At 43.1% G+C, this 18,100-nt stretch overlaps 1 protein-coding gene across 1 annotated transcript in view; it reads right to left on the bottom strand.

Annotated features, from left to right (window-relative positions):
• Positions 1–18,100, bottom strand: part of LOC111953635 (A disintegrin and metalloproteinase with thrombospondin motifs 5) — a 42,796-nt gene that overhangs the window by 7,210 nt on the left and 17,486 nt on the right. Inside the window, exons 2-6 of the mRNA XM_023973038.2 lie at positions 10,029–10,161; positions 9,211–9,378; positions 8,538–8,821; positions 1,603–1,789; positions 1,113–1,288 (exon numbers count right to left, since the gene is read on the bottom strand). Of these exons, the coding sequence (XP_023828806.1) occupies positions 1,113–1,288; positions 1,603–1,789; positions 8,538–8,821; positions 9,211–9,378; positions 10,029–10,161 (948 nt within the window). The remainder of the gene's footprint in view (positions 1–1,112; positions 1,289–1,602; positions 1,790–8,537; positions 8,822–9,210; positions 9,379–10,028; positions 10,162–18,100) is intronic.

Here is an 18,100-nt window from a genome sequence, read left to right as displayed (position 1 = left end):
GGAAAAAAGCAGATGTGGAATAGCCTTTTGAGCATGGTGAAGTTATTAATTACACTTTGGATGGTGTATCAATACACCCAGTCACTACAAAGATACAGGCGTCCTTCACAACTCAGTTGCCGGAGAGGAAGGATTTCACCATGCATATACACCAAGCATGTACTGAATAAAACATATTCCAAAACATGTATCCTGTTTGCAACAAGGCACTTAAGTAATACTACAACAAAAATGTGGCTTTACTTTTTGTCCTGAATACAAAGCGTTATGTATGGGGTAAACCAACACAACACATCACTTAGTACCACTCTTCATATTTTCAAGCATGGTGGTGGCTGCATCATGTTATGGGTGTGCTTGTCATCGGCAAGGACTAGGGAGTTTTTAATTTAAAAAGAAACGGAATACAGCTAAGCACAGGCGAAATCCTAGAGGAAAACCTGGTTCAGTCTTCTTTACGACAGACACTAGGAGACGAATTCACAACTGAGCAGGACAATAACCTAAAACACAAGGCCAAATCTACACTGGAGTTGCTTTCCAAGACGACATTGAATGTTCCTGTGTGGCCTTGTTACAGTTTTGACAGAGCTTGAAGAATAAGAAAAATTGGCAAATGTTGTACAATTCAGGTGTGCAAAGCTTTTAGAGACTTACCCAAAAAGCCTCAGCTGTAATCGCTGCCAAAGGTGTTTCTAACATGTTTTGTCTCAAGGTGGTGATTACTTATCTAATCAAGCTTTATTAGTGTTTTTTTTATTGTTATATTTTATACATGTTCAAATTTTTCTTCCACTTTGACATTACAGACTATTTTGTGTAGATTATTGACCAAAAATGACAATTAAGTCAATTTCAATCCCACTTTGTTACACAACAAAATGTGTGAAAAGTCAAGGGACGTGAATACTTTCTGAAGGCACTGTATGTATATATCATTATCATGGCTATATCAATATCATCATCATTATCATTATCATACTAGCAGAATGGACACTACAAGTCTTGCTAACATAGGTAGTGGACTAGTGGTAGTGGAAGACAGCACTCCAAAGTACTGTACCCTCACTCACACTCTTTCACTCCCCAGTGCCCTTCTCTTATTCACTCACCCTCTGCGAGAACACCACATAGTAGCCTGTGCCCTTGGCCCGGCAGGTCAGCTTGCACACATCTTTAGGCAGCACTCCTGCGAACTTGGGTACCCACTCCACAAAGGTCTTCATCCCCTTAGGGTCTGTCTGGGGGCCGTTCCGCACCTCACACTGCTCCTGGCGGAAACTCTTACCTAAGAGAGGAAAGTTCCACCACATGTTAGAGTGGGAACATTAGAATTTCAGACTGTGTGTGTGTGTGTGTGTGTGTGTGTGTGTGTGTGTGTGTGTGTGTGTGGTGTGGTGTGTGTGTGTGTGTGTTGTGTGTGTGTGGTGTGTGTGGTGTGTGTGTGTGTGAGAGAGAGAGAGTCAAAATATTTACCATTCATTGGTCTATTGTAAGCCTGTGTATTTGCCTGAGCAAATGTATACTAATGTGTGCTTATGCGTGTCTATACAACTATGTGATCACACACGTCAGCTAGTCAATCTGCAGTACTACACTCACTGAGCGAGGGGCACGGGGTGGCACTGCAGGACCTGTAGATGGCTCTCTTGCCGGTGCAGTAGCGCCCATTGTTTCGGGGCGGAGGGTTTGTTACATAGACGCTGGGCGAACCCTGCACCCCTCCACCACACGTCCTCGAACATGCCCCCCACGGACCCCACGAACTCCAACTACCATGGTTAGATGCCTTGGAGAGGAGAATGAGGAGAGGAGAGCGGGAAGATGAAAGAGAAAGAGGAGATGGGAGAGATGGTGGTGATAGGAAAGAGATTGAGAGAGATATAGAGAGAGAAAGAGAGGAGAGAGAACAGAGGAGGAGAGGGAGAGGGAGGAGAGAGATAAGCGAGTACTGTTATTCTTGCCTAGTGAGCACGTTAAAAGTTGGATTGCCCGGCAGCCAAGCCACGTGTAAAATGTGTGTCTGTGTGTGTGTGTGATGCATTTGTCTGTGCATGTGTGATGCATGTGTTTATGTGTGTTTGAGTGTGATTCATTTGTGTATCTGCATGCATGTGATTGTCTGTGCAAGTTGAATACATTGAGAGGGTTGTGGGGCGGCATGATGATAGAAATGAAAGTAATGTTCAAAGGCGACCCAGTACATCAAGGCAAAGTCAGACTGTTGAATTGTGCTATGCTAGCTCACATGCTAGCCTACAACATCTTGAGGGTATAGGGTGAAGTTGCCCCTAGATGCTGATCTTGGGTCAGTTTAGCATTTTCCCAACTAATGGTTAAGGTTAGGATTGGGGGAGAGAAAGCTGATTTGAACTGTCTTGATTTTTTACGATTTGCCTCTATTCTTTGTTTGTTTGTTCTGTGTTTTTAATTTTACATGTGTATTATTATTTCTTATTCATTACTGGGCTTACTATCATTGTAGATGCCACAGATGTTGATATCATTATTATATAATCTAGAATGTTGATATTGTCACGCCCTGAACTTAGAGATCCTTTTTATGTCTATATTTTGGTTTGGTCAGGGCGTGATTTGGGGTGGGTATTCTATGTTCTATGTTTTCTATTTCTTTGTGTTTGGCCAGGTGTGGTTCTCAATCAGAGGCAGCTGTCTATCGTTGTCTCTGATTGAGAACCATACTTAGGTAGCCTTTTTTCCACCTGTTTTTGTGGGAAGTTAACTTTATTTGATGGCACATAGCCTTAAGCTTCACGGTTTGTTTTTGTATTGTTTATTGTTTTGTTGGCGACATCTACTATTAAAAGTATGTACACTCACCACGCTGCACCTTGGTCCTCTTCTTTTCACGGCCATGACAGATATTTGCAATTCCAGAACTGTGATGACATCACAGAGATACATCTATCCTGATTTACCTCTACGACATGCCCATTTACCATGGCAACGGATGGTGTAAAAATTCCAATGTTACGCCATCCAGGCACAAATCAGATTCCATTTATTTTTGGACTGCTACCAACACTATCTGCTACTAGCTGCAAACACCTGCGAAATATTCAACATACTATTTAGCCTATTCTATTTCTATTTAGATAGATAGAATAAGAATGATTCATTCTACAGGTTCTATTCATTCTAATTCTGAATTCTGTCTTACTACAACTATCAACCCATAGAATTAGAATGATTCATTCTATGGGTTCTATTCATTCTAATTCTATCCCACTACAACTAACAACCTATATAATTACAATAATTAATTATAATTCTATATTCTATCACACTACACTTCATTCTATTGGTTTATTATATGGGTTCGATTTATTCTTATTCTATGGGTTGTTAGTTGTAGTGGGTTCAGACCTGGGTTCAGGACCTTGTGCTCGATTGAGCTTTCCTCAATGGACCAATAGAATAGGCCCAAAACGGTAAACCCCACCCATCTGGCACTCCAAGCAGTATAGAGCAACGCTCAAAGTATTTGAAAGATTTCATATAGTATTTGAACCCAGGTCTGAGTGGGTCATCATGACCAGCGACTGACTGTTGGGCTGAGATGGTCTGTAAAATGAACATGTACTCTCTTACTGACTTACGGAGTGTCATTCTTACAGACTGTCCTTCAGCTCAAAGCCATGGAGGAGGATAAGAARAGGKYGGAGTMCAACMAGAAGAAGGAGGAGGAGTTAAGGWGGATGSAGGAGGAGTTTAAGAGGAGGGAGGAGGTAATGGAGAAGAGGGAGGAGCAGGTGGAGCGGAAGGAGGTGGAGGTGGAGAAGAGGGAGGAGCAGGTGATGGTGGAAAGGAGGGAGGTAGCGGAGGAGAGGAAGGAGGTGGTGGAGGAGAAGGAGGAGGTAGCGGAGCAGAGGAAGGAGGTGGCGGAGCAGAGGAAGGAGATGGCGGAGGAGAGGAAGGAGATGGCGGAGGAGTTCTGAATGTTCTAAAAAGCAAGTGGCTGATGGAAGAGAGGATGGCTGTCAGGGAGGAGAAGGAGAATGTTCAGAACTGGGCAGAGGATGTGAAGGTGAAGGTGGAGGAGGTGGAGGTGAAGGGAGAGGAAGTGGAGAGGTTGAAACCCAGCTGGAGAAAGAGTTGACAGAGGGAAAGACAAGGAAGATGGAGAAGGAGAAGGAGAGGCTGAGGACGGAGAGAGAGTAGGTGGAAGGAAACGGAGTGCGGCTGGAGAGAGAGAGGATGAAAATGAATAGACTGGGGCAGGAGTCAATGTTGAAGAGATGGAGAGAGGAGGACTATGGCAAATCAAGCCAAACTCCTGGACATAAAGAACGGAGAGATAGAGAATAGAGAAAAGGACATCGCAGACAAGGAGTGGATGAAGAAGGAGTTGGAGAGGAAGAAGGAGCGAGAGGCGTTGGTGAATGAGAGACAGAGGCTGGTGAGTAGGATGGTCGAGAATGAAAGAGAGATGAAATCCTAAAGGGACAGTTGCTATGTAGCATTAAGGTCAGGAGTAGAACATTTTATAGCCCTAACCCAACACATAATCAATAAACTAACAATGGACTTGAACCCCTCACCTTTGATCCTAGGATTAACCTAACCTATGTCCTGTTTTTATTTTGTTGCAGCTCTCAATGGGTCGTTGTACCCCCCTCCTCTTCACCCTTAGGCCCAGTAGGGGGAACCCCCTCCAGCAGGTGTGAAACCTCCTACCCTCTCCTATGCTCTCCTCACCTATCCTCCAATCCCATCAGCTCCCCTCTCCTCTTCCCATCCAAAATAAACATGCATATTTTCATTGAACATTTTGTTTGTGATTACTTTGAAATAGACCATTGGTCTAGATAGATCTACTGTATATTCTAGTTAGGTGTCTACCAAGTTGGTCTAGACATACAATATAGACAGTGTTTGGGAATCTACTCTGAATATATAGTTTACCAAGCTACCAAATACTGCACACGGGAAGAAGTTAAACTACACTAAATCTACCCTTAAGAAAAATATACTTTACTTAACTAAAGTTACTGAATCTGAAATTGCAAGAACAGATCACTGGAGTCAGACGTTAACAGAATGTGTAATTTTGCCTATTAAACACAACAACTATGTTTCAAGTTAGAATTAGGCAGATCTGCTGCTGAAAAAGAAAGGGAATTATTGCCAACAACCATATATATTTTTTTAAAGTAGTGTATGTTTCCAGTGATTAGCTACACCACTACATGGCAAAAAAGTAATTAACTACTGAAAACACAAACAAGCTTCTGTAAAATGTGGTTAAATTACTAGTTGCACTACATGTAGGTCACTACTCCCCAACACTGAATATAGATGTCTAGTTGGTCTAGAACTATATTCTAGTTAGGTGACTATAGCCTGACATATCATTAGTGTCAATAGCCACAAGTCAAAATATGAATGCCCAAAGCATATACAGTAGGCTTTGTATATTCTGTTGACAGTGATTCAGGTGGGACGTCTCGTTTAATAATTCAAAATGAAGTGACACTCTTACACTGTAAATCTAATAGAATAAAAAAATGTTGAACGTAATGTTTCAACACAAAGACAAACAAAATGGTGGTGACGATTAAAGTGTAGTGAGTTCTGTGCTGCTTGTCATAAGAGTGACTGAAAAGTCAGGGACTCAGAAGTTGAAAAGACTCAATAGAAACAGCCTGCTAAGAGAACAGTCTGAGAGGAGGGAGACATAGTAAACACACAGGCACGCCCACATACAAAAGAAACATTATTTCCCTCCTTCTCCGACCTGCCAAAAATACACCCAGTCACTCCTCTGGTAATCTTGTTCCAAATCAAATTCAATGGAATTAGATTCATTGAGAGTCCGTGACAGTAAAGCCCAAATAAATTACAGTGTGCAGTAAACGTTATGGAAACCTTCTAATTTTTCCAACTCTCTCCTACCCTCCCTCTACCGCTACACTGAGAGTACAAAACATTAAGAACACATGTACATGTAAAGATTAAATCAAGAATAGTCTGATGGGTGACAATATTAGCCTATCACTTGTGAATGATATATTATTACTTGTGAATGATGCCCAGCTTAAGGCAAGAAACAGTGCCTGCCTTTTTTTGGCGACTTTTTAAAAATCATAGTCACACACCTCATGTAGGCTAGCTCATAGGCCAATATATTTTGACAAGGTTTGTATCAAGACATTAAAGTGGCCAAATAACTTCTTAAAATTAAGCACATTAATCCGCTTTACAACGGGTGTACAGACTAACTGGCATACATACTCAGAGCGTGAGTTTCAAGTTTGGGGAAGAACTTTTTCACCATAAAATGCACCTTTGTAATAAAAGCATTACATGCATATTCACACTTGCGGTCACTATAGAGAATGGTGTTTTCCTGCTAATGGAACATTCATACTTATAGCCTACTGCCGTGTGCACATTGCTGAGCTTATAATGTGAAGAAATAGCCTAATAGTTTATCAACATTTTAAGCTAAACGTTCTGATCTGTTGTTGTCAGGCTCATTGCTTAAAACAGGTTTTTTTGATGCTAGTGGTTGTATTAATTTGGGATCCCACAATTGTCCCAGACTATGTTTGGAATATTTATTTCTTGCTCAGAATAGGTCAAGCCTAATCATTTGTTAAGCCTAATCATCTTGTTGGCTGACGAAAAGTAAATGTGGACAGTTCTTCCAATATCTTCAATATGCGCCTCGGAATTGGATAGTGCAGTTGCATTCCCGATGTGTCTATCTTCACTTGTAGCCTGTGAGAAAGACCGAATCAGATGACGGAGAGCCATGTGAGTGAGAGGTGCTTCGTCACGCAGCCGGGAGAAGGGAATTATAATTATTATATTCAGCCCAAGGGCACAAAGGCCACTGGCATGGAGTTTTTTAGGGGGCATTAAAGCCACACAAAAGGGATGGAGCTGGGAAATTCTAGTCATTATCAAGTGCTTGTCAAATTGTGAATGAGAGACTGATGAAGTGTGTACAGCCTGCTCTAAAAAACAAAGCAGCGCTCATGCCTTTCATGCAACCTTTTTCAAATCATCATTAAAGTCACATCATGAAGCCTTAGAATGTATTAAAAATCAAAACATATAGCCCAACATTTGTATCACAACTAAAGTTATATAAATAACTCTAAATTAAGCATATAGGAGTACCGGTTTCTTTGTTAACCGCTCAACATAGATTAGCCGCAGAATATCCTTTCTACTATATTCAGTTATTTTCAATTATATTCTTCATACTATACAATAATATAAAATACTGCCACGGAATTCTAAGCAAATCTTGTCTACTAAATGAACTAGTGTAGCCCACAGCCATATGACAGCCAGATCAGGGCCGAACTTTCCTTAGACCTGTCTAAAATAAATCATGGATTTACTGTGATGGTGTGGCCTATATTACATGGATTTATTAGACTTAAAATGTAGATGTTCCAAAGGTCTGCATCAGTGGCTTGTAGGCTATGCGTGGAAGCTAGGAGATGCTAACTGTGTTTATGGTAATTAGGGTCAATTACCATGAGACCGACAGTTATTTGCTTGACAATCACCGGCTGACAAAATTTAATGACCGCAACAGCCCTACACCTGGCCCCTACTAACATACCCCTTTCAAAGGCACTTAAATCTTTCGTCTTGCCCATTCACGCACTGAATGACACATGTACACAATCCACGTCTCAACTGTCTCAAGGCTTAAAATTCCTTCTTTAACCTGTCTCCTCCCCTTCATCTTCACTGATTGAAGTGGATTTAACAAGTGACATAAATAAGGGATCATAGCTTTCACCTGGTCAATCAATGTCATTGAAAGAGCAGGTGTCCTTAATGTTTTGTACGCAGTGCATATTTCCTGTGGCTCTTGTCCACACTTTCACCTAACTCAATCCCTGCCTCTCATTCTCTCTGTCCCTCTCTCTATACTGCCTCCCTCATTCCTCCTCTCCTTGTTTTATAGTGTCTCTCAATGCTATTGTTGGCACTCTCACCCTACTCACCCTACTCCACAGTCCACCCGCCCCCCTCTACTACCACTCTCCCTACACTCCTCCCTCTCTCCCACCTTCATTCCTCTCACCAAGTAGTATAATTTGAGATGCTGTCATCCTATTGGGCAGGAGGTAGCCTAGCGGTTATAGCGTTGGGTGAGTAATCGAAAGGTCGCTGGTTTGAATACCAGAGCCGACAAGGTGAAAATCTGTTGATGTGCCCTTGAGCAAGGTACTTAACCCTAATGTGCTCCAGGGGTGCCATACTACTATGGCTGATCCTGTAAAACAACACATATCTGGTGTTTGTACATTTTATTTATAATTTTTGCATTGTTGCCTCCCGTTCCCTCTCTCAACACTCTTCCTCTCCTTCCCATCCCCTCCTTTCCTCCCTCCCTCCTTCCCTCTCTAGAGAATAATACATCATAATAAAGTAGTACTCCGCTCTTTCACTACCTTTCACTCTGTCTATGCTGTCAGCCCATTGCGTTGTTGCTTCCCATTCCCTCTCCTCCCCTCCCTCCCTCTCACCCTCCGCCCTGTCCTTACCGAGTAGTGTCTCTTGCGGGTCTTGTCCATGCACTTGCCCTGGAGGCAGATGCGGCCCTTGCCACACGGCGTGCCCTCCACGGCGGGCAGCTTCTTGGTAAGGCACACCATCTGGCCCTGGCGTATCACTGCACACCACAGGCGGGCGCATACGTCCATGCCCGGGCAGACCGTGTACTCAGGCCCAAACGCCAGGCGGCACTGGCGCACGGCGTCGTAGCTCTGGCCGGGCAGCTCCTCTGAGCCGAGCATGGGCTGGCGAGGAGTGTCCAGGAGACACTCGGCTGTAGAGGGGGAGAGGGGTGGACATGGTGTCCAATGCCAAAGACTGTTTATCTGTCTGGTTTGTCAAACCAGCGATCATTCTAATCTGCCACTCGATAGGTGTGAAGGGACATTGGATTCAATTTGGCAAAGACAACAGCACATTAACTATGTACAGTAGGTGAGCCCAACCCTCATTGTTTAACCAAGTAAGTCATTGAGGTAATCTCCTGACATTTACAATAAAGACTTGGTTACCTCCCTAACCATTAGTTCAGGGCTAGTCAACTCTATGCCTGCAGTGCCAAAATACTTCTGGATTTCATTCTCTCCTCTCCTCATCCCCCCTCTATCCTATCCTGCCATTCTTCCCTGCTCTCCTCCACTCATCTCCCTCTTCATGTCTTACCATTGCCATCGTCAAAGAAGTCAGTGATGGTAGCTGAGGTGCAGCGGCTCCAGGGTTTGGAGGCGTCGATGGAGGTCAGGATGGATGACATGAGACGCTTGTCCGCGCTGGCTCCGAAACGCTCTTCGCAGAACTTGGAGTCGTCGTGGGACAGGCCCAGCAAGTGACCTTTGGTTCACAGACAGAGAGACGGACATGCAGGCAGACAGAAATACAAATCATTTTTGGGGGGTGTTTGTTACACAGTGAGCATTGTGTTCTTGAGAGTGTGTATTTGTATTTGTATTTATCAAGATTCATGTATTTACTCTTCCTGGAGTCCAAACAAGATTAAGGCAACTACATCACAAAAAATAAATAAAACAGTACAACATGCAACACATTATTACACCACTACTCTACCATTACATATCTACAATACAAAATGTATAATACCACAATATTACAACATCACAGTGTTAGCGTGTGTCTGCGTGTGTGTGCCTGTGCTTGTGTCTCTTCGCAGTCCACTTCATTCCATAACCTGTAGTTGCATCTGTTTTTTTCATCAGCTTTTACTGCTCGCTTGAGTTAGTTGATGTGGAATAGAGTTCCATGTAGTCATGGGTCTATGTAGTACTGTGTGTTTTCCCAGAGTCTGTTCTGGATTTGGGGACTATGAAGAGACCCCTGGTGACAATGATGGCAATAGAGTTTGGATGTGTGTTTGCATGTACTTATATACATAAAAAAAATGTGTGGGAATGTGAGTGTGTATTGGCAGGTAATTGAGTGTGTGTGTGTGTATGTTTGTATGCAGGTGTGTGAGCGGTGCCCACCTATCTCGTGTGCCACGGTGAAGGCGGCATGGAGTCCGTCGTCCTCTATGACGGCACAGCTCCTCTCTGGTGAGCAGATGGTGCCAACGTCGGCCATGCCCAGTGTGTCACACGAGTGGTGCCCACACAGGTCCTATACAGGGGGCACAAGCAAATGGGTTGGTGGAAAGGGTGATATTACATAAAAATACCTGCCTGCACATTGCTTTACATATTGCTTTACTTTGTCCATCACCTGAGATTGAATGTATGTATCATGTTAAATGTTGATTTTAAGTTAGTGTAAAGTTATACACATACTGTATATACTGCAGGACTCACACACGCACACCAAAACACAGACAATGCAAGGACAAGCTGGATAGATTACAGATGAGAAATGAAAGAAGATCATATGCCAATAGACCTTATTTGACCCATAATTGTTCATGCTATTGAGTTCACTATATTTCTGCTCTTTCTTCAATCAATCAATATCTCTCTCTCTCTCTCTCTCTCTCTCTCTCTCTCTCTCTCTCTCTCTCTCAGGGAACTGTGTATTGACCAGTGTTCCAGTCCCACACAGATCTATAACAGATGATGCCCAGAGGGCTTGAAGCTACTCTGCTGTGTAGAGGAATCAATCAGTCAATCAAACACTGTGTCCCTATGCCACCCGACTGTCTCAGTTCTCCGAACACACACACACACATGCACGCCACGGACACACACATGGAGACACAAGTATGCATGCACACACAAGACACACATAGGCATGCACACACATAACACACACACTCTCACAGTATACATACAGTGGTGTACATTACTAACTGTAAAAAGTGGCACGTTCATGTATGAATGAGATAAGGCCACACACACACACACACACACACACACACACACACACACACAACACCACACACCACACACACACACACCACACACACACACACACACACAACACACACACAACACATTCCTCTCCACTCCACCACACCCCAGGCCCCCCTCCCACACACATCCTGGGGACAGGATGAATCCCTTGATAAGAGGTGTTGACAGGCCCGCTGTGCCATTTGTGAGAGACTCTGGGTGTGTATTTACTTGTCTCAGATGGAACACTTCAGGAACAAACCCGTCTATGTTCTGTTCTGGGCTCTCCAACACATGACCAACAGGGTGGAACGCCTCATACCCATACTCTAGACACAAAACTCTGGCTGTGTCCGAAATGGCATCCAATTCCCTACATAGTGCACTACTTTTGACCAGGGTCCAATAGGGCCATTAGTGCCATTTCGGTCGTAGCCCTAGTGTGGTACCCATTTACCGTATATAGTGAACATCTTAGGGCTCTGGTCAAAAGTAATGCACTATGTAGGGAATAGGGTGCCATTTTCGGACACACTCTTGCTTTAGACAGAAACTCTTAAAGAGAAAGTCTCCTACTTACTAAAGGAGAAATAAAAAAAGTCAAATACAGTCCAGTCATTCCATTTCACTAAATGCGTTGTGTTGGTCATTGTTAAGATTTTTCCCCCTGATGTGTGTGTAGATGGAGAGAATAGACATATTTTATACTCCTTGTTGTCACTATCAGATGAACTAGCCAATCGGGAGGGACATTGTGGAAAGGGTTTTAATGCTCCCTAGCCAATCGGGAGGGACATTGTAGAAACCAACATGTTCACCATAGATGTGTTGGTTTTCCTGTTTCTTACTTACTAGCTGTCCCTGTCTCTCTTTCTCTCTCACTTTCCCTCTCTTTTGTTCACTTGAACTTGTTGCCCCCAACTCGCTCTGACTACCACTCCCCCTTACACTCTGTCCCTGTCTCTCTCATGTTCCCTCTGTGTCTTTCTCACTTTCACTCTGTCTCTCTTTTCGTCTTCTCCTCTCCCTCCCGCTCTTCAGTGTGTTTCCAGCTTGGTATTTTCCCCTTTTTATCCTAAGGGGCTTTCACAGACATACTGTATGAGAGGGTGAATGAGAGAAAGAAAGAGGGAGGGTGAGAAAGAGAGAGCAAGAGAAATACAGTTATGGAAGACACCTGGGGAAAGGGATGGGAGGATGGAGGAAATGAAAAGAGAGGAGGAAAGAATGGAGGGAATGTGCCGTTATGGAAACATTGAGAAAAACAACCTCAGCACCGGTGATAAGGTATTTAGGTCAGTAGACGATCATATAAGAAGGCTGAGTGTGTGTGTGAGAAAGAGAGTTAGGGTGTGTTTGTGTTTGCATGTACATGTACATGTGTACGTACGTGTATGTGTGTGTGTGCATTGCGCGCTAACGCCACCAACTGACAGTGTGTGTGTGTGTCTGTGATTGACACTCTCCTTTACTCAGAGTGGAACTGTGTTCCCCGGTTGACCCGTGCGTGTGTGTGAGTCTCAGGTCAACCGGGGAACACACCCTAGCTTCGTTCGGAAAACACAGTTCCACTCTGAGTAAAGGAGAGTGTCAATCAGACACACACGCACACTGTCGGTTGGTGGCGTTAGCGAGCATGCACACACACACACATACACAACAACTTGTCACTCAAAAATCAGTGTGCACACATGCACACATACACACAACAACTTGTCACTCAAAAATCAGTGTCAACAACGTAATCGTCAACTAACCGTGAAATTAATGGCCTGCCAATCATTGGTGAGAGTGACATTAGCCTATTAAATGGCAATTGTACTAGGCTAGAGCCCACCCCTTGAAAGTTTTTCCTGGTCAGGCCCTGACAAAACTCCTGACCCAGTGACCTATGACACACGTCTAAGCGGCTACCTTCGTCCAATAACATGATAGTATCCTTCATATTCATTCATATCAGCCTATCAGAGAGACTGTGATTGTCATTCCAGAGGTAATTTAAAAATACAAAATCCTAGAGCAGCAGTTCTACTCTGAGATGCTTTGTGAATATCATCCCAGACCTTAACTGCCAGGTGATCATTTAACTCCATGGCATTGTTTTGTCTACTAAACAAATCAGATAGCAACAGACAGACCCCCATCCAAACATCCATATGGCCATACTCTATCATTCCAACTCCAGTGCACATGCACACACTCTATCATATGTGCCGTGGAGAATTGAGTATGTACGCAAGTGTATTATTTGACTTGAACAGAGTGTGTCCTATGTGCTCTCCTGTCTCTTCTCCTCCTCGCTCATGCTTGTTTTGAGTGTGTATGTGTGAGTGTGTGTCGGCTTACAGTGTTTCTGCTTACAGTGTGTGTGTGTGTGTGCTTTTAGATTGTGTGTGTGTACTGTGTGTGTCAGCTTAGTGTGTGTGTGTATGCATGTGTGCGAACATGCGCGCATGTGTTTAAGGTGTGTGAGTTTCCCGGTCCTCTCCTCCTATAGGTAGGCCTATATCTCCTCTGTTTGTTATAAGACTGGGGTATTTCACAGGTCCTATATTTCATGCCTACATAAACTCCGCCATTCAACTTTCGACCTATCACTCGGTCCACGTGATTGGTCAGGAACATCTTGTTATATGCCATAGCTGCCTAGTGAGAGTGTGTGATAGGCTACTCTGTATCACAGATTATGAATGAACTTTTCAGACCCGGCACCTGCATAAGGTTATTGCGTGTTTTGTGTATAAAGTGACAATGGCCTAGGTGTTATTGGTTTGAGCAAAGCCACCGGGCTGCGCACCACTGGGATGACATGTCTGTCTGTCTGGTGAAACTAACAGGGACATCTGCAGGGTACTGTACTTTAACATGGAAACAACAATAATTGAACTTCTCATTATGAATAAGAGGGCGGATCTGATCCTAGATCAGTAGTCCAACTTTGGGACATTTTGCGAATACGTGCCCTTAACCTTCAACAGATACGTAACCTTCAACAAAAAGGAGATGTAGCCTAACATTTCTATGCTTTCTTTGCTCTCTGCATACACACTCTCTCGTTCTCAGAGTCCTTCCCTCTGTCCCTCTCCTCCCTGTCTCTTTCTCAGAGTCCACACACACTCTCGCTCCTTCTCTCTTTCTCGGCGTCCTCTCTTTAGCCCCTCTAGCCCCTCTATCTTTCTCTCTCTACCTCTCTCTCTGGCAACAAGGAAACCTTAAACATGTATGTCCTAGTGCACGAGGGAACAATCAAAGAGACTACAATAAACATGACAATCTCAATTGACATACAGTACAGTGTAATGAGAGAAGGTGATATTGACCTAGTTATAAATCACTGTTCATAACTCTGAATGATCGGCTATGAAAAGACAACTGACATTTACTCCTGAGGTGCTGACCTGTTGCACCCTCTACAACCACTGTGATTATTATTATCTGACCCTGCCGGTCATCTATGAACGTTTGAACATCTTGGCCATGTTCTGTTATAATCTCCACCCGGCACAGCCAGAAGAGGACTGGCCACCCCTCAGAGCCTGGTTCCTCTCTAGGTTTCTTCCTAGGTTCTGGACTTTCTAGGGAGTTTTTCCTAGCCACCGTGCTTCTACATCTGTATTGCTTGCTGTTTGGGGTTTTAGGCTGGGTTTCTGTATAAGCACTTTGTGACATCGGCTGATGTAAAAAGAGCGTTATAAATACATTTGATTGAGGATGTAATATTTATGGTGAATATTTCCATGCTGCATATTCATGTAATTAATTATGTTTTCTTGGTTATTTCAAGTTGATTATTTCTGGGCTCTTTGTCTCTCTCTATGTCAGGGTTCCTTAACTGGCGGCCTGCGAGCCAATTTTATTTGGCCCCCTAAGTTTTCTGAGCAAAGAACTAAGTGTTTCTTTTAATTACTTTTGTTATTGTTGGACATAGACCGTAAAAACACCAACAAATCAACTCCAAGTGATTTTAATTTTGGAAATCTGTTTCAAAGTATTCTCACGCATAATAGAGAGATATACAGTATGTGATCATATACAAATGTAAGCAATGTTTGAAAGGATTATGTTTTAGTCAAATATTATATCTGTTTGGGCTTCTTGTGGGTTAAATTGCAGTCTACAAATTATTTATAATTATGTCCCGGCCCCCTGACCATCCGCTCAAGAACAAAAATAGGCCCGCGGCTGAATCTAGTCGATGATCCCTGCTCTATGTTCTGTCAGTAGAGAGCTCTTCTCCTCACAGTAAGGCTTTGTTTAATGTCCCGGTCCCTGGCGAGAGCAGTCATGCGTCGGGTCACACTGTGACGTAACCACTAATAATCACACACAGGCACGCACATACACGCGCGCATGCCCACACGCGCAATCCCACAAATGCACACATACAAATTACAAATGCATACACACACAGAGTCCCCTCAATGTGTCTCTTGTTCTGTCCTGGTGCGGCATGCACAGAGCCCGGTGACACAGGCACACGGGTCAGCTCACTCAGGACACGGGGGTGTTGGGACCGGAGTAATTGGACCCATGCATGAATAACCTCATGTTCCAATAAACTCCCCCCCTCTACATCTCCAAAGAATGGATGGGTCTTGTCTCTGACTGCGAGAATGCAGTCTGATGATGGATTTGACTTCTATTGAATGAGCGTGACTCACTCAAGCTACGACACTTACTTCTTTGATGACAAGCTACAGCAATGAGAGACAACTGAATGGAAGGGTTTTGTTTTAAAGATAAAGTGATCGAACACTACAGCCAATCATGGAATCAGAGTTCAAATCCTATTGGCTAAGGGGATTCACTGACCTTTGACCTATTGATAAGTCATGGTCCACTCCAAGCACCTTGCATGTGTTATAATGTTGTCATGCTATGGAGTTGTTACTGTTGTTATGACCTGTCACTTGCCCCTGGGTAGAGCCAGCGCCAGGTATCTCCGTGCCCGTTGTTCCAACCACTGTACCAACCATGCCACCCTACCCCCTGCCGGTGACACAGAAGGAAAGCACTGTCAAGTGGGTGGAAAGTCCATGCCCATGTAGGTGGTGGTGGTAATAGTTGGCACACCGTGCTCCGCCAACTTGCCAAGCCCAGGTATGCTCACATGGCGCTGCCAACAGCTTCCACCTGGGCGCCAGTGACAAAAAAAGTCGGTATTCCCTGGTATTAGCAGCCGTCTCCAGCACAACAAGACCTTGCATGACTTAGTTACACGCACCACAATCCTGACACCTCAACCACAGCCGACAGACCAAGAAACCACACCAGAGGGGTGAAAAATGCAGAGAGCTTGGTGGGTTTGAGATGTGTGTGCTATAAACGCAGGCAGACCGCTCAAGACTGACTTAGATATTGGAGGTTTGTCCATGTCCTGAGGACGTCCGGAAATACCTTCACAACCGGCCACTAGGGGCAACAGTGAGCACATTTACCATCATAATTAGAGGTCGACCGATTATGATTTTTCAATCCCCCGATACCGATTATTGGAAGACCAAAAAAAAGCTGATGCCGATTAATCGGACGATTTTTTAAATGTTATTTATTTGTAATAATGACAATTACAACAATACTGAATGAACAATGAACACTTTTATTTTAACTTAATATAATACATAAATAAAATCGATTTAGTCAACAAATTTTTTTTGTTATACATATGTTCAATTTGGATTAAATAAAGCAAAAACTCAGTGTTGGAGAAGAAAGTAAAAGTGCAAGATGTGCCATGTAAAAAAGCTAATGTTTACGTTCCTTGCTCAGAACATGAGAACATATGAAAGTTGGTGGTTCCTTTTAACATGAGTCTTCAATATTCCCAGTTAAGAAGTTTTAGGTTGAAGTTATTATAGGAATTATGACCAGTCGACTATTTCTCTCTATACTATTTGTATATCATATACCTTTGACTTTTGGATGTTCTTATASGCACTTTAGTATTGCCAGCCTAATCTCGGGAGTTGATAGGCTTGAAGTCTTAAACAGCGCTGAGCAATCAAGCATTGCTAAGAGCTGCTGGCAAACGCAGTAAAGTGCTGTTTGAATGAATGCTTACGAGCCTGCTGCTGCCTACCACCGCTCAGTCAGACTGCTCTATCAAATATCAAATAATAGACTTAATTATAATATAATAAACACACAGAAATACGAGCCTTAGGTCATTAATATGGTCAAATTCGGAAACTATCATTTCGAAAACAAAACGTTTATTCTTTCAGTGAAACACAGAACCGTTCCGTATTTTATCGAACGGGTGGCAACCCTAAGTCTAAATATTGCTGTTACAATGCACAACCTTCAATGTTATGTCATAACTATGTAAAATTCTGGCAAATTAATTACAGTCTTTGTTAGGAAGAAATCTTCACACAGTTCGCAACGAGCCAGGCGGCCCAAACTGCTGCATATACGCTGACTCTGACTGAACGCAAGACAATTTGCCTAGTTAATATTGCCTGCTAACATGAATTTATTTTAACTAAATATGCACGTTTAAAAAATATATACTTCGGTGTATTGATTTTAAGAAAGGCATTGATGTTTATGGATAGGTACATTTGTGCAACAATTGTGCTTTTTTTTCGCGAATGTGCTTTTGTTAAATCATCACCCATTTGGCGAAGTTGAAGTAGGCTGTGATTCGATGATAAATTAACAGGGACCGCTTTGATTATATGTTACGCAGGAAAAGCTAGTTAACCTAGTAATATCATCAACCATATGTAGTTAACTTCTTGAGGGCAGGGGGCAGCATTTTCACTTTCGGGAAAAATAGCATGCCAAAATTCAACTGCTTGCTACTCATCCCCAGAATATAAGATATGCATATTATTAGTRGATTTGGATAGAAAACACTCTGAAGTTTCTAAAACTGTTTGAATCATGTCTGTGAGAATAACAGAACTTATGTAGCAGGCAAAACCCTGAGGACAAACCATTCAGAATTTTTTATTTTTTTGATGTCACTGTCTTTTCAATTCGTTTTTTTAGAGACACCAGATTTCTAATGGACTTGCTTGCAGTTCCTACCGCTTCCACTGGATGTCACCAGTCCTTGGAAATCGGTTGAGGTTATGCATAGAAGACTATATTTACATAGTCTGCCACCCCTTGTCTTACCAGCCCTTGTTCTATCGCTGCCGAGTTACGAGCGTATAACCAGCCAGCTGTATGTTGATAATGTCGTCATTCAGCCACGACCCGCTGAAGCA

Source organism: Salvelinus sp. IW2-2015, linkage group LG27 (assembly GCF_002910315.2).
Source record: "Salvelinus sp. IW2-2015 linkage group LG27, ASM291031v2, whole genome shotgun sequence".
Taxonomy (NCBI): Eukaryota; Metazoa; Chordata; class Actinopteri; order Salmoniformes; family Salmonidae; genus Salvelinus; species Salvelinus sp. IW2-2015.
This window is presented reverse-complemented; position numbering and strand designations above follow the sequence as displayed.